The sequence below is a fragment of the Falco cherrug genome, chromosome 3, assembly GCF_023634085.1.
Source record: "Falco cherrug isolate bFalChe1 chromosome 3, bFalChe1.pri, whole genome shotgun sequence".
Classification (NCBI taxonomy): Eukaryota; Metazoa; Chordata; class Aves; order Falconiformes; family Falconidae; genus Falco; species Falco cherrug.
Genome location: NC_073699.1, coordinates 53200337 through 53227388, shown reverse-complemented (window position 1 = coordinate 53227388; position 27052 = coordinate 53200337). Strand labels below are relative to the sequence as shown.

Here is a 27052-nt window from a genome sequence, read left to right as displayed (position 1 = left end):
TACCACATTAATTTTTTATTTTTTTTACAGGTCACAAAAAATGGGTAAAGATTTTTAAAATAGAAAGAGTCTTCAGGAGAGCTATTAGCAGAAAAAAATATGCAAATATTTTTAAAGGAAGTTGACTAAATTCAGTAAGACAATATCCCATTTTTCTTTTATAAATGTGCCTCCCAAGACAAAGAATCAGCTAGTACAACTCTTCATGTTAGCATATGTGCATTTTCCCTCTCAGCCGAGAGGCACTATGCCCTGACTGCTACATTAAAAAGCTACTGGCTTCAGTGCTGTTTAAGGATGTCTCAAATAAATCAAAGTGTTCCAAAACTGACCCAAAACATGACAGGTAATACCGCAGAGCTCTAACATGAAGCATCCCTTCACATGGGATGTCAGGCAGGCCAGCTCCTGAGGCCACTGTGAGGCAATGGTGCTCACTATCCATGCTCCTTTCAGAGCAGAAACCCTCTAGCAGGTGCATCCACGTAGGTATGAAGCAGCAGGTCCGCTTCTTTCTTACTCAAGCCACGCACCAGATGCTGGAGGAAAGGGGCAGCCACAGCAGTGCATGACCAGTGCAAGACACTGTGGTGCACAGCCTGTGTGTACTGGGGACAGAGGGGGAACAGAAGAAAACCTTCTCAGAGCTGAGGCTTGTACCCTCATAGGGCTGGCATCAGTCCACAAGGCAAAGGGGAAAAAGAGGACTAAAGCACTAATTCTCAAGGTGAAGTACTATGAATCGCTTGCAAGTTTGGAGCTAAAACCTACACATGAACTGATCTCAAAAAAGTCTCTATTGCAGCATCTAAAAATGCCAATGCAGGTTACAACCTTCTATATGTGCTTTTTGGAAACTCAGGACAAGTTTATCAGAGCCAAAAGAATTGAAATCAATCACTGTACTGCATTAAAATTGTAAAAAATAAAAAGTGCAAGGTTTTTGCTATAGATTGGTTTCTGCAAAAATGTACACTGTATGGGCCAACACAGTTAAACCACTGTGAAAAGAGGATTACGTTAAAAAAAATAAACAAACCAGATATTAAAAGTACACACCAGCCAAACAATGTCTTTGATAGGAAAAAAAGGAATCATTATAGGGCTAACTAACTAACCCACCTCTCCATCCTGGAAAGGATCTGCACAGCCTCTCCAGGGAGATGGAGTGGTATCTTCAGGACAAAAATGATATCCCAGAAGATTTGAAGGGTCCTGCAACACTAATTGGGCTGGTTTTTAGAGTGCAGGAATGAATGGCTTGTCCAATGTTCAATCTATCAGACCATATTTTTGCTTTTTAAGAGAACTTTTGTGAATTGCCCTCGGTATAATATGGGGCTTTTGCTGATAGATCTGTTTTTAACTCTTAATGCAAACAACTTCCTGAGTATTTGTACAGTCCAATATCTGTACGTGACCACAGCAGCCAACTGCAGAAATACAATGCTGTTGCTTCAGCAAAAGCTAGGGCCCTGAGGTAGCTCAACTTTCTTAACAATATTTTTTCTACCTAGCATGGAGAAACAAAAAAAATCCTCATCTTTGTAGTGCAATGCTGTTACATAAAATTAGCTGCAATTATGCACTGAATATTAATACAAAAAAGGTTATCACCTATCTGGTCAGTGAAGAAAAGACAGAATGCCTCTAATTTTCCATCAGGAACAGATTAAATACCTACTGACTGAGTGAAATTAGCTTATCCCCAGAACATTGTACATTACTGTGCCTATAGATGCTGCTGGCCACTAGGTACCTGTGGCAACCGACTGGGTATCCAAGCACAGTACTGATATGTACATACATAGATCCAAAGAATTTACCAGAAGTAGTTTTAGCCATTACAAAAGTTGGGTTTAATCTAAAACAGGGGTCCTCAAATACGGCCTCCCAGGGTCCTCAGTCCGGCCCCTGGTATTTACAGAACCCCCCCGCCCCCCGCCCCTGCCGGGGGTTGGGGGGGAAACCAAGCAGCCGCAGATGACTGCCTGCCACTGCATCCATGCGCCGGCCCCCTGGTTAAAAAGTGTGAGGACCCCTGGTCTAAAATTTTTGTTTGCTATTCTGTGCAAAGTGACTCCACCTTCCAATCCCAGCTCTGCTTGCTGGCACATGTTATAGCCCTCCTTCAAGTATCTGGCAGGTCCCAACCCCCCTGCCTCAACACACCGCCCAGAAAGCCCACCTAGCTGCAAAACTGTGGGGAAGGGAGGGAGGGAGACCCATCCCCTCTGTCTCCCCTAGGATAAGATGGATTACTTTTCCCTTTAACAACTAATACATGAAGTAAAAATAAAATAACCATCTTGAAGAAGATCCCGCAGCCTGTCACAGCGAGAAGGCAGTTTGCTGAACAGCAGTGCTAGCTGTAAAATCCTGCTGGAGCAGCAAAGCATTTACATGGAGGAACAAAGTTTGCACCAAGTTGAACCATAACCATGGCATATCAGCACATGCAAGCAGACCTCAACGATCACAGACAAAACCATGCAGTTGCTGTCTGATGGCACCTTGTAACTCTACAGGCTCTTTCTTCAAAAATTATCCGTGAAAGACTTGAGCGTTTGAAACAAGAAAGAATTCCCAGACTTCAGAGTTCATCCCCCGCGTAAATGTTTTTATATCTGGTTAGCTATCTTCTGATACTGTTCTGAATTTAAATGGGCACACTGCACTGGACAGAAATCAACCGCATTTAGTATTCCTCCCTTTGCTCTAATCAGCTTGACAGGATCTCCCCTATATTAAAATTTTAGCATATATAATTCTCTTGCATGTAAAGGGTTATTAAACACTTTAATAGATTCTGTTAAGTTCATTTACTTTTTGGAAGATGATAATCTTGGAATAGGCTTCTATGAAACTGGAAAAACTGCCATGAGAAATACTGCCAAGATAACTGTGTAAGTAGGTTAAACCTGGATTATTATTACTGTTATTTATGTTAAGGAGTATCACTATAATACTTTTTAAAAATTGATTTTATATCTAACAGTAAACTATACTTATTTCTCAGTTTGCTAAATATGACGAAGAGTTTCAAGAACATTCATATGAAACTCAAGACACAACATTTTACATTCAAACAAGTCTTTCTCCCTAAAAAAATCAAAGCTGCATGTTTTACTCTACAACTCCTTTGATTTGGTCATTGAACAACCGAGAAGTAATGGCACAGCACTGGATAAGGCTAGCAGTCCCAAGGTTAGACTGATTTTCTTGGGTAAAAATTAAATTTTCTTGTTGCCTTGATTTGTCCAGCTACGTCCTAAATGTACAAAAGTGTTCCAACTTTCTCATGTAGCCTTCATTGACGAAAGGCTCTATTTCATGGGTTCAGGTTAATGGAGAGCATAAATGAAAACAACATACTGTCTTGAAAAGCATGAGTGTGTTGCTAAATGAATTAACTGATCAGCTCTCGCGCTTCAGCAGTCTTCAGCAATCTTGTTTCACCTATAAAAATCGCAAACTAGCTGATGTCCCCCAACTCTAGCAGTACAAGTAAGAGAAAAAGCCATTAAAAGATTGTTATACAAACCCTACCTTGCTACACACAGGACCAGGAAACTCTATACTGGTTTTGCACCAGAGGTATCAACCAGTTTCCCCTGTAGGGTACATGATGAGGATCTGTGCCACTGCATCCCAGTTCTAGGATGCTCTTCTACCAGTCTTAGGTGGTGTACCAACTGAAGCAAACCAGACAAGCCAAAGAACCACCCTGCTCTGCTGGCAGAACTGACCTGCCTTGGGGTAGTGTCACACATATGGGTATGACAAGGAAGAACAAGTTCTCTGTTTCATGCCCTGCTCTGCAGTGTTTGGTGATAGCAAGCCCTCTGACATTCATGAGATTGCTGACCCTTTGACGAGCTCAAGAGGAGTGCACATGCAAACAAACACACATGCACACAGAGAACAAGTGTGTCTTTTGGTTTTTTGTTTTATTCACAATGCTATTTAGCTGCAGTAATTTTGAGACTAGCAACCCCATCATTTCACCCTGCATGCTCTCTGAGAACAAGGCTTTCTGGACAGGGATTTGAGCAGCTGCTGCTTAGCAGAGAATAAAATTCAGACTGCTAGAGGGGGAGGACAAAGTGGGCAACAAACAACATTTGTTTAAAATCTGGCAGAAGCATCCTAATTAGATGAATTATTGGATGGATCATCAGGACTGCTCCCCAAAGTGCCATAGGACAGGAGAGCGCTTAGAGGACGTGTTGATTTAAGACTGCAAAAAGCATCCCAAAGAGCATCATCACCGAATGCAGAACATTAAAGGCTCATTTGTCTCAAAAAAAAAAAAAAAAAAAAAAATCACACTTCCCACACAGCGCCGTTGCTCACTTGCCACATATATAAAGGTTGTAACAGTTAATCATTTGGACAGAGATAAATATTTATTCAGGGACTACCTTAACGTTGAATGTTATTTCCTCCATGACGTAAACTCGTTCAGGAAATGCTTTAGCCACCTCCTCCACACTGTTAAAATACTGCACTGGCTCCTTAATATCTCGGTCTTGTTCCAGCAGCTTAAACTGCCCTGAAAACAGATGATAAACAGAAGAGTTTTAAGATATTTATATTGGACAACTGTCACTGTGGCAACTGCTGGGTCAACTTCTTCACCATTTTGCTCGGTGGATTTTTCCGGTTATTAGCAGCCAAACAAGACGACAAAAGATTGCAAGGAGTCTCCTGAACCTGCCGTGAAAGACATCCCATTTCACCAGGTCAGAATGAAAAGAACATGTGGGACCCAAAGTTAAATTTAAATAGATCCTTTTATCACACGCTCTCTAGAAATAGTAAATAAGTACAGAGACATTTGTGTACTTAATTCAGTGTAACAGTATCTGTACCGATAGCATTTTTTGGCCCTTAATATTAAAAGTTTTACAGAAAGAAAACACACCCATGATCATAAAATTCCAAAACAATAAACACAAAGCGTTTGGTTTTGGTTTTAGCATCAAACAGCTATTACAAAATGCTAGGCTAAAACCCTTTTCCCCCTAGGCTTCCCAAACAGTGGAAGAGCACCTAACTTTCCTCAACCATAAACTAAGCCCTCTGAGAACTTCAGCTAACATAGAAAATTAAACCATACACATTTAAAATCCTTTTGAAGGTGGTCACCTTCAGAAGAACATTATAAAGAAGTGTTTCTTGCTGACTTTACCTCCCCCCAGCACAAAAACCTTGGCTATTTTTTAAGTCTTGTAAAAGGCAAGAACTAACACGGAGGCAGCTGCCCTGGGCAGATCTGCCAGGGACAGCCAGGCACATCAATCACCTCTGTGCACCATGAACACAAAGTTTAAAAGCTTTCTTTTATAAATACAGCAATAACGAAAGCTTAGACAGACATATTTGCTGCTTATATGACTTGAGGTCAGTAGAGTGATCCTCCCAAATTTAGAAACATTAACTGCTAGAAGTTAAAGGCTGGTCTCAGCAAGATTCAATGTAAGAAACAACTCCAGAAAACAAGAACAAGACTGAACAAAATCAATGGTTAGTGCATCTCCTGTAAGCCACATTTTAAAATTAGCAATGCATGCAGCCACTGGATTATCATCCCCAAACAGTGCTCAGCTTCATTAAAATACATCAGGATGTCAGCCACCTACAGAAATATTTTCTCACTCCTTCAGCATTTTTGTGCACAACACCCTGCTGCCCCTATACACCACATCAGACTTGAGACTTTTGTAACCTCATTGGAGAATTCACCCATACTAAACTATTTCAGGCCACCTAACAGCAGAGGAGGAAACTAACATAAGCTCGGCAGGTTCTGATGCCCAATGAAAAAGTCCTGTCCCACCACCCTGCCAGGTGTGTGCACACATGTACACACACGGACACCAAGAGAGGAATGAGACTAAGAGGCTCAGCTCCTCCATGCAACCCCAGCACCCCACTGACAGAGGCACACTCTTCTAACCAGTATGCTTGAGTACTGTGTTGTAAGGCTACATACCAACTTACAAGACAGAAGACTTCCTTTCATTCCCTTCCATACATTTTGTCTTTCTGAAGTGACCACAGTAACTGTGAAGTATTACCAGCAGAGTAACTAAAGATGCCGATACTTCCCCTTGCAAGACTGCACTTTGCAAGTGTTTAGTAAGCTTTGCTACACTTGAAAAATCAGTTGCCTTGGAGTTTTGCTAACTTTGTGTCTGCTTTAGGACATGCTATTCTTTGAAGTTCAGCCAAGACAATTTATGTACTTCGAAGACCAACGCTAGGGTAGAAGCAGCAGGACTTTTGGTCTGACCTGCTGAAGCCATTCCTGCACTATATTACAGCAACGTAGTTAACTACAGGAACGGCTTCTTCAGGTCAGACCAAGGTCTGTCTCATGCAGCATTCTGCCTTAGACAGAAGTAAACAACAGCCGTGCAAGAGGACTTTAAGCACAATTAGCAAAACCACCCAGAGTCTCCTCCACACCTGTCAGAGGAAACTCATGGCTCAAGAATGCCCAGAGCAGGGAAGAGGCATCTTTGGGCTTAGTAGTTCCAGCGGTTTTCTTCCCTGTATATTTTAACTGCTTACTGAAAGTATCTAAAACTTCCATTGTAGACAAGCCCTTTATCTTGAAAAATTACGGCAACCTCTTCTTCCAGACTTTACAAGACCTCCAGGATTAAGAGTGGAAATTTTGGGAGTCACAAAGCTACACCCGGCAGACACTATGGGTAGCAACAGCAAACCTGACAGCGGACAAGCATTTGGAAAAACACTTCACATACTCAGTAGAAACTTGTCAGCATCCTAAAGCTGAATGCCTCAGCCTGTCCGCTCTGAGCCCCTTTTGGTGCAATGCAATAGAGAGGCCAGGCAGCTGGCACCTCTGGGCTCAGGGAATTTGGCGTTAGCAGGGAGGTGTTCAGCTAAGTGATGATGGAAACTGTGTTGTGACTGACACCCGAGGCGCAGACAGAGGAATAGGAAGAGAGGAGAACTGTGCTTTTTAATCCCCAGTCTGCCATACAGACCATGTAAATCCTGGTTTCAGGATTTACCTGTCAGCCACAGCCTAACCAAGAAGAAGATGCTTTCCTTGGCACTGCAGCTCCTTCCTCCTGCAGGCACCCCACTTTCTTGCAAAGGAAATTCAGGAGCTGCAGGAGAGCTGAATGAAGTCAGAGGTCCTCCCATATGGAGTCAGGACATGCCAGGACATCATGCAGCAGCAGGGACTGTAAGCTGCACCAGGGAGCACATGAAAACTACTACTTTAGTGCAATGACCCTGTTTCACAGACAGTCACTACGGGCGGGATGTTCTTAAATTTTACAGAACTTGTCACACAGTGTTTGTTCACCACAGGCTGACCTGAGGTTGTTGCTCTCTCCGGCTTACCTCTCAATTGCTCTCCTCTGACTACCAACACAGCCACCTGGATGCAAACCTAATTGATTGCCCAATTTAGGATCCAGGGTTCTGATCTGTAGGATTCCCAGCTGTGGTTACTACTCAAGGCAAGCTGTGATTACAATTTATAATGACATTTCATAGTTTAAGTTCCCTGAAGAAAAAAACCACACAAAACCACAGCAAGTTTGAGTCACCTGAGACAGATGTAAATCCAGTGGGGTTACTTCTGATTTAAAACTCCTCCCTTACGTAAAGAATGGAGTTGACTGCAATACTGCATGAAAGCTACATAGTTTTTTGAAACTGTGTGACACTGTAGTGATAAAATTTTGTTAGTTCAGAAAGAAACTGAAAACACTCACTTCAGAGCAGGAACTGAATTGGGCACAGTAACAAAGCACGAATTCACATGAACAAGGAAGGAAAACAACATACTGAATAATAACACATTATATGAACAATACTCATCCAGCACTTTGAATAAGACATTGGTCTTTAATTCTAGATTCTCTAGTTACTCTGTTTGGTAATACTACTAGTTTACTATGACTTATGTATTTAACATTAGATAGCTTGGTGGCAAGAAAAGGTCAGTTACTCATTGCAACCCAAATGACTACAAAGAAATTACAAATTCCTCAGCACAGAACAAATGCTTTAGGCTGTGTGCCACCAGGAGCAGAGTCTGCCATCTATTGTAGAATTACACATAGAATCAGAGAATCATTTAGGTTGGAAAAATCATCGAGTCCAACCATGTTCTTACACCCCCACCCTATGCACCTCCCCTCCCCCCCCCCAAAAAAAAAAAAAAAAAGTCAGCTGGAGCTTTGCTTTGGTACAAAGAGATGCTCAGAACCATCTATGCCACTATCTGTGCCATCCTCCCCTTCCTTCAGCTGAGCTGTGCAAACACAAAGCTGTCTGTGCCTTCACTGCTAATAAGCAGCAGTTCACGAGGAGGTTGACTACAGAGGAGTACACACAGATCCCAAAGCATATAATAGAAGGGCAGCATTAATCTCCTCTTGTTACGAAATCAAGAAGTATGCAGTGCATGGAAGCTGTCAGGGCTAGATGTTAAAATGCCTTTCTTCTGGAAAAAACAGTTTATAACTTGAAATTTTCGACAGTTTTAAAAAGCTTATTTCCTCATTGAAAAAGGCAGACTTTTTTATTGGAAGGAGAGAAAGAAGGTCTTAAGAGGGGCCTGCAATACACATTTGAGCCAGATGTTACTAACTCATGGGGAAGATGGAGACAATTTCTTGTTGTGTTTCTCCCCAGCCTCTATTCAACCTGCCATAAAAAAAAAAAAAAAAAAAAAAAAAGACAGCATGGCTGAAATACAAGTTAAATGGTCATAAGTCTGGCTTGACTGCAAATTAAAGTGGAATTTTATTACACTTTGCAAGAGGCATGATTTCATCAGGAGACTTTACAAAACTGACAGCAAGCTTAAATGACAAGTCAATTTAACTGTGTGTTAATTAGGTATTTAACAAGAAATTAAAGACAATCTAAAGCTAAAACTGTACTTTTATAGAAGTCTATCCCTCTCTCTCTTACTAGGACAAAAGGAATAATGAAATGTTTCTCTAGTAAATCAGCACAAGTTCAGAAAGATCAAAGATTTGTAATACCTACATGGTCCACTGAGCAGGTGTGGTTACTCCTTCGCAGCCAAATGCAAGGGAGTAATGAACAGCCACTGCAAGCCTTATATCTCTTTGTCTTTCAGCCTGGCCTCTGACAGGCACAGTATTGGAACAGTTTCATTCTAGTATATATTATCTCTGCAGATTATGAAATCTTATTTCCCTGTGAAAGTACTTACAGCAAAGACAGTAAATCCACTACTGCTGGAAATGAGTCCAGAAAGATAAAAAGGGAGGAAAAGACCTAAACCAGGGCTTATCCTCCAGTTTATGGAGACATTTATTAACACCCAGTAGGAGCAGGAAGATCAGTCCATCTTCCTTCCTGCCAGAAGTTACCCGTGCAATATCTGCGAGCAGGGGCATTAACCAGCCCTTTCTGTCCCAGCCTTCAGGTTGCTTCTGCTGCTTCCACTTCTTAGGCTCCTGCAGGGTTATAGATGCTCACAACTCTAATTCAACTCACACTGGTTATTTCTGTAAGGTAAGATCCCTTTGTTTTTGCAGCAAACTTACCCCTCGCCACCAAATAGTCCAGTCGTTTCCAACAGTCCGGAACGTTTCCAAGACAGAAACATTAATTTTGTACTGAGCCTAGACCAAGGGAGTCCTTATCTCTGGCAAGGCTTCACAGACTGAACAAACAGTCAAGCTTTCATTGATATAAAAGGATGAGAACACATACATGCTCATATACTAAAAAGAACATCTGAAAAAAAGAAATGCTGTTAAAATAAAGAAAACAAAAACAGAAGCTGCATGTCATCAGTAGGAAACATGGAAGGTCACTGAAACATCTGCTCAATTGCGTTATCTGTTAAATGTTTCTTCAAGAAGGCAGGGGTTGTATTGTCTTTCAGCAGCTTTGATTATTTTGTAAGCCTCACATCTCTCTATGTGAGATTGTACGCAAAGCCCAGCGCATCTCAAGAATGTGCAGACAGGCACAGCAGGGTAGCAAAAGTACTGCAGAGGTTTATGTTTCATATTATTTGTTGACTGCTGACTGCATTTCAGTATTTCAAAGAACAGCAGAACTGACTCCAAAAGAAAAGGCTCTCTACCTGCCAGAACACCACAATTTTGGAAAAAGACTACTTTTGTCTACATTTTTCAGCATTCATGTGCATCAAGCTGATAGGAAGTAACTGGTTTCCTCCCCCCAAAATGATCCTTGATGAAACTGGGCAGAGTTGAAGAGCATAAGCCTAAGGCATAAATAAGACATAATAACAAAGGGCACAGGGAGGTGGATTGCTAGATATCGGGAAGAATGCAGCTGCATGAACTGGTAAGTACACTTTAGCAGGCCCAGTTTTTAGATGGACCTCTACAGTCTACAGCTGACAGTGCACTGCTCTCAACACCTGATGCAGAAAAGTTTGCCTCTGTGGTGGATGATGGAAGGAAATCTGTTTATGGTCTCACTTGTCAGCCCATCAACAAGATCATATGGTCGGTAGAGCTATTTCAGCCATACCTAATCCTTAGACAAGGTAGCCAGTCAAGAGGGAGCCTGGCAAACCAAAGACTCTAAAATAATAGATTAAGATAGAATCCTAACACTCCAGCCTACATGTATTTTTTTTTAAATCAGGTTTTTATTTAAATTGACATTTGCCAATATATCTTTGCATGGAACCTACACGTTGCATTTTTTTGTTGCAAGAAGTATTGTCATGGCAGTGGCTGTAGCTGTCTAGACCTGAAAAAAGGAAGAACAAAAAAAGAATCCATCGCATCTTTGATACAGCTATTACGTGACTAACTGGAACCAAGGTATGAAGTCATGCTGCAGCTCTTTTGGGGACCTATCACCAAGTAAACATCAGAAGGTTTGGCAGACATGCAGAAGTAACGATGAGTGGGAAACAAATGCCTTGCTTCACTTCTGTCATCTTCCAGCTTGTTGAAACTTCAGTGTTTGTTCACAGGTCTCCAGAGGAGAGAAGAGCGCCTGTGTGCTCAGGTCCTGTGGAGCAGTAGGGCTGCCAGGTCCCCACCGCAGGGGGAACAGTACAGGGTAAAAAGACTCACCTCAGAGAGAAACTGCAAGTATAAATGGAATTACAAAGCTCTGTTTTGAGCAGTGGGTGCAGACAATAGTCTGCAAACGAACTAGCGCAGACAGGCTCACAGCCCTGCTGCCCACGGAGAGAACAGGAAGGCCAGCCATCTGCCCCGTCACCTCTGGGTTCCCCATTGAAGGAGCCACTGAACCACCTCAGTTAGGACCTGGCAGCAGACAGGGATGCGATGCTATGGTAAGTTCCCTCCCTCAGTCCAAGAAAGAGCAAGGCAAGCCAACGGTACAGGTTCATCCTTACCAGCCACACTGATAGCGATGCAAAACAAAGGTTTGGGGGACAGAAAAGGAAGTTTTTCCTAGTTATTCATACAAATTTCTTTGTTTATTTTCATATCATGGCCTATTGAAAGCTTACAGGAAACTATAAAAGGGTGGAGAATAAAGCAGGAAAATACACAACGAGAGTCTTAAGTACACAGTTTCCAAAGGACAACAACTGGGCCATGACCTGGAAAAGCTACAGTTGATTCTTATATTATAATCACCATGAAACAGCTAATAAACAGGCTTTGAAATACTGCTGCTGTTTTTTAAGAGCTGCCTGTCAGTACTTTTTCTTGAAGGGAAGGAGAGGGGTAAAGAGGAGGACCTCCTGTGTCCCCTTCTGCACCCAATCTTCTGGAAATTTTGGGAATGTATTAAAAAAACAGATGAAACATGAACTAGAGACATATCTAAGTAAACATGATGAATTCTACTTGTATTAAGTGTACTGGAGCTAAACTTATGGCGCTGCAAAGCAGAGGGCAAGGCACAAAGGCACATTCAGTCAGAGATTGTGCAACATTTCATGAGGAAGGAGCCCTTCAGAATGAATAGCTTTACTTCTCGGAAGTATTATGAAGATTCTGAAGCCTCAGATGCCTTTATTCCTCTCTGTGTTATGTCTGCAGTATGAATACCCATTCAACCAAGAGCGAATGAGTCAGGCATCACAACCTGGTGAGACATGTCAAAGCAGAGTATCAGCGTGCTGACGCATCACCTGTGCATATGCATAGACACCATTTGAGAGATCAAGGAAGGGAATCCAACCAAGCTTCCCACACAGCAACGCAATGCTTGCTAATCAAAACCTCTAATCCTATGCTGGCAAAGCAAAGGGGATGGTAGAGCCTAGCGCCCTCTTTTCTCTTATCTGACTTTCATGATTTAAGTAGCACAGCAAAAAACCCCAACTTGATTCTGTTGGCAGCATAACAAAGAAAAATCAGTTCAAATGGTGACTGATGATAGCTTAAAGCAGATTTAACTCAGAAATATTGCATGAGAGGGAATTTTGGGTTACAAATGATGTAAAAAGACAGACAGGGAAAACAAGCTTAACCTCTAACCTTTGTTTCATAAATTATTATCATCACAAATACAAGGTTACCACAATGAAATGTTCCAATTTACAGGGTCACATGTTTGAGTGTCTGGACTGTAAATTAACTAGATTTAACTTACTCACTGGGTTATCATCATTCTAACTTGCAATTAACATAATTCTATTCCTTTCCCATGTGTGGCCAACAGATGCCAAGAATATTCCATAGGTAGCATGTTAGTTCCCATGCCCCAGTGACCATGCAGAGGACTCTAATGACTACCACACCATCTGACTTTCCTAATTAGGATTAACAAAAGCTGTTGCTAGTTTCCTGTTAACACTAAGAATATACAGACATGCACATGAAGATGGCATGCTCTCCTGGTGAGTACCAGAGCATATCCAGATAGCAGCACAAAAATGCATCAAGAGAAAAAGTTACAGAAACCCCAACTAAACCAACCTAGAGCTTGCATGAAACAGTGTTGAGATGACTATGTTTAACAGCAGCTGCCCAATGACAAAAGCTTTTCTTATGTAACTACCAGCACAGTTCCCTTGGTACCAGAGCGGATACGCGCTTTTACTGTTTTCATGACTGAGGTCTGAGTCACTGAAAGCTTATGGCTTCAATCCACTACAGTGGCACCCAGGATCCTTAAGAAAACATCTGCTGGAACTGCCTGCGACCACAGAGGAAGATTTGATAAGCCAACTTATCCCTCACTTAACAGAAGCCTCTAGCAAAACCTGCTATCCTCTATACGAACAGCTAGAAAATGTGGTAGAACCAAAGATGAAAGAGTACATGGTTGTAGTTCTTACTGTACTTTGAATCAGTTGTCTTACTAAGCAAATACATTGCTTTCATTTATAAGTTAACACTGATCGAGGGCTAAAAATCAGTCCTTAAGGAGTGGAGACCCCACTTGGCTACGTCAACACAAACTGAACATCAGCCATTGCACTGGATGGCAGACAAGTCACTTAACAGCATTTTAAATTGTTCTGCTCAAGCAGATTTTCCTATTTCAGTGAAAGACATCACATATGTTTAAATTAAGAAGCAGCATAGACTTAACCTGCCTTTGGATCTATTCTTAACTAGGTGATCTCCTCCCACATCACCAGTATACACTTGTCCCAAGACAGACATACATTAAAAAAACACGGTTGTCTACAACAGATTAATGTTTAATTAAAGAACAGGAGAAAGTTGAGATGAGAATAACAAAATAAACTCCAGGTTAACATTTGAAATTAATATTACTAGTTTCAAGTAGGCTCAAACAGACCACATTAGAATACCTGTTAAAGGTTAGCCAAGCATCCTGGGATTTTATGTCACAGCTCCATCAAAAAATTCTTCCTTTACACCACTGATTCCCTCCTCATTAACACTGATTTCAGTAGAAATTATGAATGCATACAATTTCCTCTTTAACACAGAAAAAGCAAAATCCAATTTTTTATCAAAACAAAGTTTGTGATCATTAGTTTGAAAAAAACACAGTAACAGCAAACTTCTTCTGTTTGGGCTGATGCCCCCACCAGCAACTGTGCAGTTTTAGTTCATAATCTGTGTGACTCCAAGCACCAAATGAGTATAGAAACCCAACTCCATCCTTCCCCTGCTTCAGTGGATGTGTCCTCAAGAGAAATCTACATGGGAAGAAACCTTTCTGCCCTTTTACTCTCCCTGTGTTGGTTGCCAAGTAGTGAATTTTAGTTTCTTGTGCAACTGAAGTGTCAATGAAAGAAACTGCAGCATTTTCTTAGGGCAGCAATATTTCAAGACCTCAGCTCAGTGCAGCTGTAGTTGAACAGATCCTTCTAATTCTAGTGTCTAAATTTGTTCAAAAAGGTGAAGGGGATTTTTGCACTGATAAAGAAGTATTTTAAACATAGACTGTACTTATGGAGAGTAGTTCAGTCTATCTCCTCATTACCTGTGGACGCACGTAAGTGACGTTGTTTATCTGAAGTTAAGATAAAAACCAGCCAGCATTCAAAAAAGAAATCCTGTCTGGTGGCGGCGAAGAGGCTTCATTCTTAGAGGAACAGCTGAGTTTAGAAAGAGGGCTAATCATTTTAGGGGACTGAAATTTGATTGCATTGAAGAAAGCAAACTTCTGCAATTTAGAAACTACCAGGTTACAACCTTTGTGTCAAGCCTTCTCTGAGTAGTATTACTTCACTTTGCTGATTAAAAAATTGGAGAGAATTGCAATTACAGGGAGGAATTTAAGATGTGCAGCGGCATCTTTTTGGTCATAACATGGATTGCAGAGATTCTAATCATGAGTGACTTGTGGATTTACACCAGACATAACTTTTTGGATTTGGTAGCCATCCCTTAAAAAATAAATTTGACAGAACAATAAGTGGCTTCTCCAAACAAATTCATACACATTCTTTTATTTCTTGGCAAGTCAAAGCTTTTGCTAAAATGACAGCAGCAACTGCTGAGCTTAATCGTTGTCTGCCTTACTGAGTAACAGCTTTTATTTATTTTTCAAAAGCTTCAAAGTCCACACTCACCAAAACTCAAGCTCTTAATTATTTCTGCCACAGTGCAAAGCCACTTTCTTCAATCATAAACCCACCACCCTTTATGCTTTCTGCTCTTTTGCTGACACATCTTTTTCCTCCTGCTACTCCCACGTGAGTATCCCCATTTCTATGGTCTGACTTCAGCACCATTCATTGCTTTCTTGTTTGCTGAGCACCCTTTTCTGCCTTTCAGGTTCTGACCCCGTCCCATGCTCAACGAGCCCCAGCACAAGTGTAGGATGGTGTGTAGTGAAATATTCCACCCAAGAAGGACAGTCATGTTGACAGTACTGCCCCTGGCAGGCACTTGTGCTGCAATAAACAAAGCTAAAAGAAACAGTGCATTCACGGAGCAGAAATCTTGAAAATGTACATAGATCAATTCTGTATAAAAAGTGCTTTTGTTTCCTGTTCAGGAACAGGTTTTTTAATTAACTGAAAGGGAGGAGTTGTAAAAACCAGGAACAATGACTGAGTCAGCAGCTCAGCCAGTTCTTAGTAGCTTACAGGGCTTTTACATGAGACAGAATAAACGTATTTCATTCAGAGTTAGAGACGTTTTTATCAATATGTAGAGAGACTTCAGAGCCTGGGCTTGGTATCCTGAAAGACCGTCTGTGTATTACAGAGCAGCTTATTGTTTCAAAGCTCATATCTCATTTGCTTGCTGAATATACATGTGGTTTACAATCTCTAGCTGAGTGTGTATTTTTTTTTTTCTTTCTCCCCTCTCCCTCAACTTAAATCTACTGAAGTATTGCACTCAAATTACTGGAAAACCTGTTGCTCAAGTAGTTCCCAGCGTCCGTGTATGAGCAATGGAAAGGAGGAGTTGCTGTTCTTTTGTGTGATTAAAAAGACAATTTTCTTGGGAAAGGTACTATCACTGTGGATTGTCAATGCCCAGTGCAGACTGTAGCTTTGCTTACATATTTTCAAAGTGTTTAAATTAGGGAGGAATTCAATTTACTATAGCTCTGACCACCAGCGATCACGAGCAAGTTCTGAAAACAAGTTCACTTCTGGAACAAATTAGACAACATATTTATAACTGAAATTAAGCCAATTTCCAAAGAAACTCCCTAATTACACAACAGAACTGGTTCATTCAGCTAAAGTCTCCTGTCAAGGACAGTATTCAGTGTTAACTACATTTTATGCTACAGGTAAAACTATACTAAAGAGAATTTAAAACAAGTGTAGAGCCAAAATAATACACAATCTGCAAATCACCTTAATGAAATGCATGTAGTAGCTTACTCTCCAAAAATTGTCATCCATAATGCTGTAATATCTATCAAGCATGCCAACTAACTTGCAGCAAGCAAACATTTGTAACTTTTTTGGTTTAGGATCAGCAGTCACGTTTATATCATTGCCTTAGTGCCTCAGCTGAAAAGCTGGTGGTATTTTGATACCCATACTCTGCAAGAGGTAAGCCATCTCTTCACTCACTCTGTATGAATGCAACAGAGCTTCTGTCAGAATCATTTGTCTGGCTTCCAGTACAAGAGGACATTGATTCAGCACTGTGCAATTTATCTATGAAGCAGACAAAGCTCTTGATAACAGCTCAAGATGAATGAAATCAGCTTTTAAGAATGAACATTTTGGCATATGTTCACAGCATGTGCTAGTGGGACGAAAAGAGAGAAGAAAAGAGAGAAGAAAAGAGAGAAGAAAAGAGAGAAGAAAAGAGAGAAGAAAAGAGAGAAGAAAAGAGAGAAGAAAAGAGAGAAGAAAAGAGAGAAGAAAAGAGAGAAGAAAAGAGAGAAGAAAAGAGAGAAGAAAAGAGAGAAGAAAAGAGAGAAGAAAAGAGAGAAGAAAAGAGAGAAGAAAAGAGAGAAGAAAAGAGAGAAGAAAAGAGAGAAGAAAAGAGAGAAGAAAAGAGAGAAGAAAAGAGAGAAGAAAAGAGAGAAGAAAAGAGAGAAGAAAAGAGAGAAGAAAAGAGAGAAGAAAAGAGAGAAGAAAAGAGAGAAGAAAAGAGAGAAGAAAAGAGAGAAGAAAAGAGAGAAGAAAAGAGAGAAGAAAAGAGAGAAGAAAAGAGAGAAGAAAAGAGAGAAGAAAAGAGAGAAGAAAAGAGAGAAGAAAAGAGAGAAGAAAAGAGAGAAGAAAAGAGAGAAGAAAAGAGAGAAGAAAAGAGAGAAGAAAAGAGAGAAGAAAAGAGAGAAGAAAAGAGAGAAGAAAAGAGAGAAGAAAAGAGAGAAGAAAAGAGAGAAGAAAAGAGAGAAGAAAAGAGAGAAGAAAAGAGAGAAGAAAAGAGAAGCAAAGCAAAAGATGAGCTGAAAAGGTGGGTGAAGAGAGATGGTGGGTAAGAGCACTGCCACTTCATTTAATTTTCACTGCTACTTAAGAAGGCAACAAAGATGATAAATCTAAAATGCAGATCTAAGTAAGATACGCATCTACCTCAGTTCTCTTGAACACATTCCATCACACATATTTTGTTTCATTACCTTAAATAAGGTGGGTACCATCTAAACCCCTCTCTGGCAGTTCAAATTATCATAGCTGAATCCAAAAGGTATAAAGAAACAGAATACCCAGCCAATTTTTCCCTCTTACAAGAAGCCTGCCTGCTTGCTGAGAGCCAAACAAAACCAGTTAGTAGAGGCAGCCTAGCTTAAAACAGCTTGACAGAAAATAAATGCTACAGACTACACATGGAGTGATTCAGTTTCAAAGGTGTTTTTAGAAGACCACTTAGGGGATTTTGTTTTCTCCATGTAAATGGTAATTCATGATTTGAAGAGTCGTACTATGCCTTGCTAATGCTTTCTGAAATGCTATTGAATATTTCATCCTACATGCATTTCCAGTGAAACCTTCTTACTAAAACTGGTTTGGGCATCTCCGGTTGAAAGCCATTTTTGCACCAATTCCATTTTGCAGCCTTTCAAAGAAAGGGCTGTGAAGTAGTAATTATCACAGTGGCTGGCCGCCTATTTGTCTTTGAATGCCCATGGACCTCCCCAGCTGCTAGACTATCAATGAGATATGTTATTATATACTGATTTTTAAGTACACAAGCTAACATTAGCAGCTGAGAATGTGCCAGAGAAATTCTGTGCTTTGAATTCCTGTAAAAGATCTTCAGTTTTAAAACAAAGTGATCTTACATCTACCTCTGGGATTAAGAGAAATACTATTAAAATTTTCAGTTCGAAAAAGTTATTCCCTGAACAATGAAACTAAATCAATACTGAGCAGTTTGTACTAGCACACAGATTTAGGGTGGTTACTGTAGATATTTTGAAAGAGTCAGATGATGCTTAGAGACCAGAAAAACTGGGACATCCCAAGCTAAAAGCAACTCAAACCCCAAAACCATCAAAAGATCGGTCTTTGCTAGAGTTATCACAAAGTATTGAAAAAGTCCCAACAGCTTAACATTCCTTCCAGGAAAATGACTATTTCAGTCGAGATTTCTGAAACATAGACATTTCTGTCTTTCTGAGCAGAAAGACAAAGACACAGTTAAGAACCCCCACCTTTGAAATTACATGAACTGCACTCTTTGAGGCAGTGATTTCCTAAAAATGTCCTTCCCTTCATTCTTCAACTGCACTACTGCAATACCCAGCAAGAGCAAAGCCCAACAGCATACGTGGCCTCCCACGCAGCAAGCCACCACAGACATGCAGTGGCACAGTCATTACCATGCTGCAGAAGATCGCTTGCAGAAGGGTCACCCTGCTCCAAGGAAGCACCCCAACACCTCTCTCAGCCCTTCAGTCTGCCACCGCCTTCTACCATGATGGGTTGCCTTGAGGGGACCGAGCATCTACACCACCACCACTACCCTGCCACTGAAAACGTCGGTCTTTACCACTAGTAAACTTGGCCAACAGTGCGTGCTGGGGTTCATAGTAGTCACAGGCATGGCTTACTCTGACTGGACATACGGCACTACAGCCAGTAGGCTTATCTACACACAGCTTCAATATCTGCTTAACTAAATTAGTACAAAACATGTTTAGTTAAATCACTGGAAAGACCGTCACCAGCTAAGCCAAGCCAATCTGGTTTACAATCTGTACAATTTTATCTGCTGGGGGGTCTCTGACTGCAGGATGTTGAAGGGAGCAATTCCAGGGTCCTCACCTTTCTTCCCTGCAACCCCTCCGCTTGCTTTGAGCACAACACAGAGGCCTCCCTTGCCACTCTGCGCTGTGAATTGCCCCAGTGGCCAGGGGTCTAAATACCTATAACAGTTACTTAACGTCTTACCTACAGGTTACTCTTCACCATACGCACTCCTGCCTGCTACAGGCTTCTCATGGCTGACCAGGCAGATCAGTTGCCAGCTCTGGGAAGACTCAGCTGAGCCAGCTCTCAGAAAGCTGTATGCCAGCTGACCCAAGATTTTTCTTGGACAGGAGTCAGAAAACCACTCTGCACACTTTCCATCTGATTCGCATTAAACAAGTGCTATGATAGCCAAATAGCACAAAGCGACAATCTGCAGTATGATAAAAAGGTGGGTATTTCTCATTTTCCACAGTAGAGAAGATGAGTGGTATGCATCTATTCTGTTTGGATGTACAGCCGTCACATATGCTATTGCACGTATCCGCTTCTTTGAACCAGCACGCCTGGCAGCAGCAAGGCGGATACGGCAGCGCCGGGCCTCATCCTGAAAAGCGCAGGACGTCTTCCAGGGACTCCCGGCATGCAGACCTTGGTTGCTATCGGATGCTGGGTTGCTGCTCCTTCCCTGCTATTGTTAAATGGGCAAGGCAGTACACGCTGTGATCTTATGCATCCATGGTGCTGTGTGGGTAGACCCTACGTGCCTCACTTCCAGGGCTTTTAGGGAAAATCCAAGGTCGTGGCAGACAGCTGATCCGTGAAGCCTGAGCACATCTTCGTTCAGAGCTGAAAGCTTAGTGTGGCCCTTTATGTTTTACTTACTTGCTTCTTCCCTGGCAAACATCATGTGTGCCAATTCCTCCCTACTCCCACTCTCCCTTGCTCAGAAATATTTCCCTCTGAAGAAAAGGAAAAGCAAGCAAGGAAATATGTTAGAAACATCATTTGTGATTCTCCTCTAGAAAGTAGTATAGCCAGGAATCAGTATGACCCAATTTTCATAGTAAATGTCTGAATTGTACTGTTAAAAAAAAAAAAAATATATATGCTACTCAAAATTATTTTTTTCTTCCACCATTAAAAAAAATGCTTTAGAGTTAATAGTATTATTGAGAGAAGTGAAAGTTAAAAAGCATTCTTCCTGGAGAAATAATAGAGAATGAGTTTATCTATGACCACATAGCACAACACTCTAATGATCAGCAAGAAAAGAAAGCTTAATTAGTAAGTAAATTAAGCCAGATTCCAATCCTTCACAACAGAAAAGCAGTATTAGCAGCTTACTTATACCAGAAATATCAAAACCACACACTTAAGATCTTTGTGCAAGATTATAGCACAAAGCACTATAGGCTAATGCAGGAATGCCAGACAATTTAATTACATTTTCTATTGAAAAATTAAACCATATGTATAGTTCATCAGATCAAGCTTTCTAACATGTTTCTGTTTTTGATATCCAACATCTGTCTGAAAATGAGATTTTCGTTTCCCTCATGAAATCTGATTCTAGCTCCACAGCCAAACTGAAGCAGCATTGATGGAAAGAAGTGAGGGAAAAGAGTGAGTGTTGGGTCATCTGATTTAGCCTTATAGCAGAGTTCAACCTCTAAATAGTAAAAATGTTAGAATATGACAACTCTTTTTTTATAGGTGAAGGCAACAGGGCAATGCAAGAATAATCAGGTTTTTTCACCCCTAGAAAATATATCCTAATTTTTCTTCATTTTCTTCCTTCAGGTCCACAAGTAGTTAGGGTCTCAGCCGTCATTAAATGATTCCTCTGACACTGTAGTACTGCTTCACTAGTTTTGGCTGTCTCCTTGGCAAAACCATGCAGAAGGACTGCACATCTGCAATGTAAAGATAAAGTGACCCAATGCTGCTGCTGGATCAGCTCATCTGCCATCTACATCATCTGCCACCTGCTGTCACTGAGCAACATGAAGCACGGTGAGCTTTAGAAACTCACCCATCATGAGGCAATGCACAGTGCTCTAGCTCATATCAGCTGAACAACGTATTAATAGTAAGGAGAACCGTATGAGCAGGGATTTAACCCCAAAAATCGTTGCTATAAATGCTCTTTTACATAGTCAGACCAATAAAAAGCGTTTTTCTGTAGAAGGCAAGCCTGCATATTACATCTATATTTTACCTTATACTAGCAATTTGCTTGACCATTTTTTGAGCAGCTTCTTTCCAAAGGATCTCAAACTTTCTATGAAAACTTTATTCCACTGAATGTACAGAATAGTTCTGTATTCAGAAACTTGGTTAAATTTTTCCACCCCTCCTCATACAGATCTGAAGTCTTAGAGTTATTTCTTTCTTTTCTGCAGCAGTACTACTCTGAGATACTTTCCCAGCGCTTTGATGCCTACAGAATGCATGCCTGCATGCATGTGCACTCGGTGCCACCAATTAGGGTTGGACAACCCTACATCTTGGTGAGCAACTTTAGTTCACCCCACTCCTCTTCAGTTTCATTTGAGCTAGCAGTTTGAATCCAGTCTCACATCCCTGCTACAAAACAGAAAAAGAAAAAAACCCAACCTTTCTGCTGCCACCAGAACTGTATATACATCAAAACAATAATGAACTGCTCCAAATATAATCCTCGGGGTAGAGCAGTTGAGTATGGTCAGGGAACCATGAACATATGAAGAAAATTTCAAGCCACCGCTTCAAATCCAACAGGGCAGGAAATGCATGAGCATACACATTTTACATTATATGCTGAAGTTTTAAATCACCAGTTATTGTATGGTACAATTTTCTTTTCTACTTCCACTGTGGATCTGAGAAGCCTTTCAATCAAAACCAAAAATACCCCAAAAAGCGCCAGCCTTCAGACTGAACTCAGTGTGGTCCTGCAACAGATTCAACAGGTCAGCATCCCCAAGGCAAAATGGAATACTTGAAAATTAATTCTGCTAACTCTAATTTCAAATCGCTATGAAGAGATCATTATGAATGTTCACTTGCAACATTCACCCACACTTATACTAACAGCTGTATTTGACTACAAATTTCCTGGTGATGGACATGCAATAAAAAGCAACAGCAAAATGTCTTGCCCACATTGCTGTCAATTTAGCAGAAAAAAAATTCTTGAACCAGAGGGACGCAAGTTAAAAGTTTCATCAATACACGTCAGACAGCAGGAACTGGAACTGTATACGTTCTTTTTAATGATTTCCAAGTAATGTTTGCTCATTACATTAATTAAAATAATAGCTCAATCTTTTCAGGGTCAACAGTTTTCTAAAACTTAAACTGCTTTATTTTAGCTTCATCCATCACCAAGAGTAGGAAATTATTCTTACACCAGAAGGGGGTTCCTTCTCACCAGACAATTTACAGGATAATCCTAGATGCTGCAGAGAAGCCAGCCAGCACAAGGGGGGCATTGTTAGAAGACCCCTGCCTTGCAGGGGCACCCTAGCTCCCCTTAGGGCAAGGGTTCAAAGGCTTCATACAAAGCAGTGGACGGGGCAAGCTGTAATTCATCCTCTGCCCTGCTTCTTCTCCTTGCCTGGAGAGCCCGAGCTGATGCCTTGGAGACAGGTTTCAAGGATCAGGTCTCCACCTTGACTTTCTGCACTCATCTGACTTGACAATGAACTCTCCTGAAGGCTGGTGGCAGAGAGAGGGTTGGGGCTGTGTATCCTTCCCTGTCAGGACCAGTCCCACAGGAGCAGAGACACAGTTAAGCTGTTACACAGAAGGGAGTTTTGTTTTCATTTGGCATCAGAACTGATACAGAGAATCAAAGGGAGGATCAGCACTGAAGATTCATTTGTACATCAAGGGGAAATCCAGCAGCCATTGAAACTGTTTACAGCAGGTTGAAAGAATAATACAAAGAACAAACTTTAAACTGACAGATACTCAGATCACATTTGTAGGCAAATCTCAATACCTTTAGCCCAGCTAAGTTTCATTAACACTGACATGTCATTTCAGGATTTTATTTCTAACATTTAAAAAGCATCAAATTATGAAGGTTTCAGAGAAATGGGAGTCAGCATGCCTCCCCCCCCAACTCTGCTTTGTGATTGAATTGTATTTACTTGGCAGAGCAAAATGGTTCAAGCAACTGGTGCAGGTGACAAAGAGGGGAATGGAGGAAAAGGTGTAATGCACCGGGGAACTAAAGGGTGCTGCTTGTGCACCCCCAGAGCTTTCCTTTGACAGTTTCATGGAATACCTGCAAAGCTACTCACTGCCCGAACAGGCCACCCCGAGATACGGAAAAGGCAAAACACACATACAAGAGAAGGCAGGTCCACCCATCACCTTGTATTGAAACACTTAATTCTTCCTACACAGGCTCACCCTGGCAACTTTGTTGTCATTTGAAATCCCTGTGTCTAGGAGGATGACAGCAAACCGCAGCAAGGGTTGTTTCCCTACCCAATACAAAAGCGAGTCAGGAGGAATGTGTGAAGGACTTGCAGTATCCCGTGGAGGCCACTCTCTCCTCAGTGGGAATCTGGGTGAAAGTATTCAGGCTTGTTTTAAGACACAGAGTCACGAACATTGAAAATATCCATCCAAGATGTGCACAAATTAAAAGTTTACCTGGTAAACCCCTTCCCCATTTTCTGGTACCAAAATTTCTTTACTTCAGTACCAATGCATTTTGGGCCACACCACTGACAGCTTTTTCATGCATTGGTATGGACAGAGTGAAAACACTTAATGTTTTTCAGTCTATCCAACTACCTTCCAGGTTGCTGATGGAGGTAAGAAAGGGTGAAAAAGTAGCACCCAATCCTTCACTTTCATATAACAGCACTGAAGTTAAAAATAGATTTATAAAATATTCATAGTCCTTAATCTCCCTTCAAATCAAAGTGGCGGCTATATTTGCTAGTGATTAGAGACCCCAAGAGATTTGTTTGTAAATGGCTGGCTCAGACTCTGCTAAATCCTCCTGCTTTTTTATTTGGCCAGTTTGGTGACCTGGTAACTATTCAAAACAAATTTTAATGAGAAAAATATCCAACCACCTCCAGCACATTAAACTTCTATAACAGACATTATAATGGGGAAAAAAAAATAAAATAAGGTGTTGGTTCACACAAAGCTGGTGGGGGGAGGGAGACCTTTTCAGCAGCAGATGAATTCAATGTTGAGAAGCGTCCTAATTCTTCCATATAGGCAACGTGTTTTGTGGTTCCCTGCACAACTAATCTGTTGTTACTCATTCTTTTTCCTTCAGTATAGATGGACCCTGGTAGCAGGGAACAGGGTTTTGGAGAACAACCCTCATTTTGTTCAGTACAATACAGCCTTCTCAACTCTTACGCTGCCACTTGAACCCTCAAACCGTACACAGGCGAGAGAAGGACAATTTTGAAATGAATTAAGTAAATAACTGATTTTAGTCTCCTTTGGGTGTAACGTCACATCCCAACTTAAGGGCTAGTAAAAACTTCTATGTAATATTTTCCATGCCTGGGAGTTTATACAAACACCCCCTACAGGTATTTCTTGGCTTTCCTGGAAAGGAGACAATTGTTCATATACCAAACAGATTTCCAATAAGATGTTTGGTGAAGGTCAGAGAGGAAGGCATTAACTGTCTGCTTGCACGTGACTGATTAGCATCCACTGCAGACTAGTGGATAGCTGCATTTGTCTAAGGAAATGTTTTAGGCTTTATCAGTGACATTTTCGATCATGGTCAAGGAAGGCTTGCTGAGCTATCATGACTCAACCAGATTAATATTTCCCATAACAAATTTAGTAGTACAGAAAGAAGTTTAAAACTTCCCACAGCACCTAAAAAAAAAAATAAATCCCACCAAAAGCAGTCTTTGGTGAATGCTGATATTTTTATATCACAACACCCAAAAATACAATTCACATACTAAATGTGTTCCACTTAGATAAAGTTGTAACAGATTTTTATCCATCACGGCTCAGAGAAATGCAAGCCCAATTCTCAAAAGACGAAGGAATTCCCATTCTCATAGTTAGAAGTGAAAAGAGTGGGCTGGAGAGGAAAGTGATTGTAGTTAAAAATGTCAAGGAGTCTCAAGGAATGAATATGCATTGCCTGACCTGAATCCATTCCAGTTTCACATGGTATGAGAACAGAACATTTGTTTCCAGCTGAAGAACAAAAAAATAAATGGGTTTCCATGGCTTTCCTGGGTAGAGCTATATCTGAGTTTGTTTTGAGATAGCACTTTCTGTAAAACGATTTTGTTAATAATAAACAGTTCAGAGCACTTCAGTCTGCTAAAGGATAAAGCAGTTAGATTGTTGGCTCACTAAGATAACACTGCTTTCAAATATTGTACAACAAACAGAAAAAAACCCTTAATTTCAAGCAAAGAAAATCAGCAGCAGCAGGAGATCTGTGTTGGCATTTCATTAAACAGGATGAAATCTATTGCTCAAGAAAAAAGTTCAGGACATCGGAATTTTGCCATTTGCTGCGAGGCTGGATGTTGGTGTGAGAAGCAGGTGTGACTGAGCAAAGAGTTGTTGAAACATGCTAAAGCAAGCACGTCCCCTGAACTCCTCCAAACACCAAGAGTTCATTTAAGAAGTTTGTTGTCTTAAAGTGGTATTTGTGAGCTTTAGGTTTCTGAACCCAAATGTGCCCAAGCACAGTATTGGCACTTTACGGACTTGCCCCCAAGGAAAATGTATGACTAACATACCTTTTAAGGATACCTATGCTGAGCTATGAGACATGGGTCAGGACATCAGAATTCACTCTTGTGGGAAATTCTGCACTGAGAAGGATTTTATTTTATCTTTTATAAGCAGTTTTTGGCAAGTGTCATTACTAGGACTGCAACAAAGAAACCATGGAAGATAAAAAAGGGAAAGGAAAAAAAGAAGAGAAAAGAAAAAAAAAAGATTGGTGATATTAATGGTTACATCTAGCAAAGAACTAAATTAGCACAAAATTGTATAATCATGAAGCTTAGAAATCATGGTTCTTTAGCTGCAAAAAGAAAACCCTAGCCTAGCAAGCACAGTGGCTGTTTATCTATTGTACCCTGAGCAATGGGGGGAAAAGAGAGGTGACAATTCAGAGTATTTGGCATCTATCTCAGCGTGCCACTAAGCCCTCTCCTTCCATCCCTGCCCAAAGCTCCAATCCATAAGATTGCAAAGAGCAGCTTCCAAGGAACTAACTTATGCAGTGGTTTAAGGGAAACCTGGAACCACATATATGGAAAAAGAAACAGTAAGGCTCGAGTATATTAGGGTCTTTACATTTGATGGAAAGAAAGTTTGAGCACACAGGTAATTCTGGGGAGTTGATATAAAAAAATAGGCAAAAGACTGTTTACTCTTAAAAGAAAAAGAATCCTAAAACTCAGACCTTGGTTTCTGCTTGTATCTGGTCACCTCTTGAAAAACTGCGTGGATGTTTGAGCCTAAGAGGTAACCTGGATGGGTATGAAAAATTTTTTGGAAGAAAATGAGGTGGCTGAAGAAGGGAGAAAACTGTGTGCCTCAGGGACAACTGCTCAGATGAACACGAGTAGTCCCAACTTGGATGCATAAGGGCTTAAACCAGTAGGATCCAGTTTTCACAAGTTAACAGCCATGAGCACCGAGACCTCTCTTAAGAGAAGAGCGGGGGAGGAGAACCAGCAAGCTAGCCAAGGAAGGCCATCTGTTAAGTGAACCTCAGCTATGAACTCAAGACCTGCCCTTACTAGGCTCAAACATTAATAGAAGTGTCCAGAAAACACCAATAGCTAAACAAAAACATTCCTTTAAATAAATAAATAAGAATAAAATTGAGGTGTCTTATTTCCAAACACTGTTACCGTACGCTATAGCCAATTAGTCACAAATTGGATACAAAATAAACTTCACAACAAACTGCAAAATGAGAATATTCTTAGTATATTCTCGTCAATTAGGGATAAGTGAACAATTAAATCATACGCACACGCCAAG

At 40.9% G+C, this 27052-nt stretch overlaps 1 protein-coding gene across 2 annotated transcripts in view; it reads right to left on the bottom strand.

The window, feature by feature from the left end:
- Positions 1-27052, bottom strand: part of GAREM1 (GRB2 associated regulator of MAPK1 subtype 1) — a 106417-nt gene that overhangs the window by 19183 nt on the left and 60182 nt on the right. Inside the window, exon 3 of one of the 2 annotated variants that reach the window (XM_055705488.1) lies at positions 4425-4555. The exons of the other annotated variant lie outside the window; for it this stretch is intronic. Coding sequence (XP_055561463.1) covers positions 4425-4555 — 131 coding nt within the window. The remainder of the gene's footprint in view (positions 1-4424; positions 4556-27052) is intronic. 2 annotated transcript variants of the gene reach the window in all.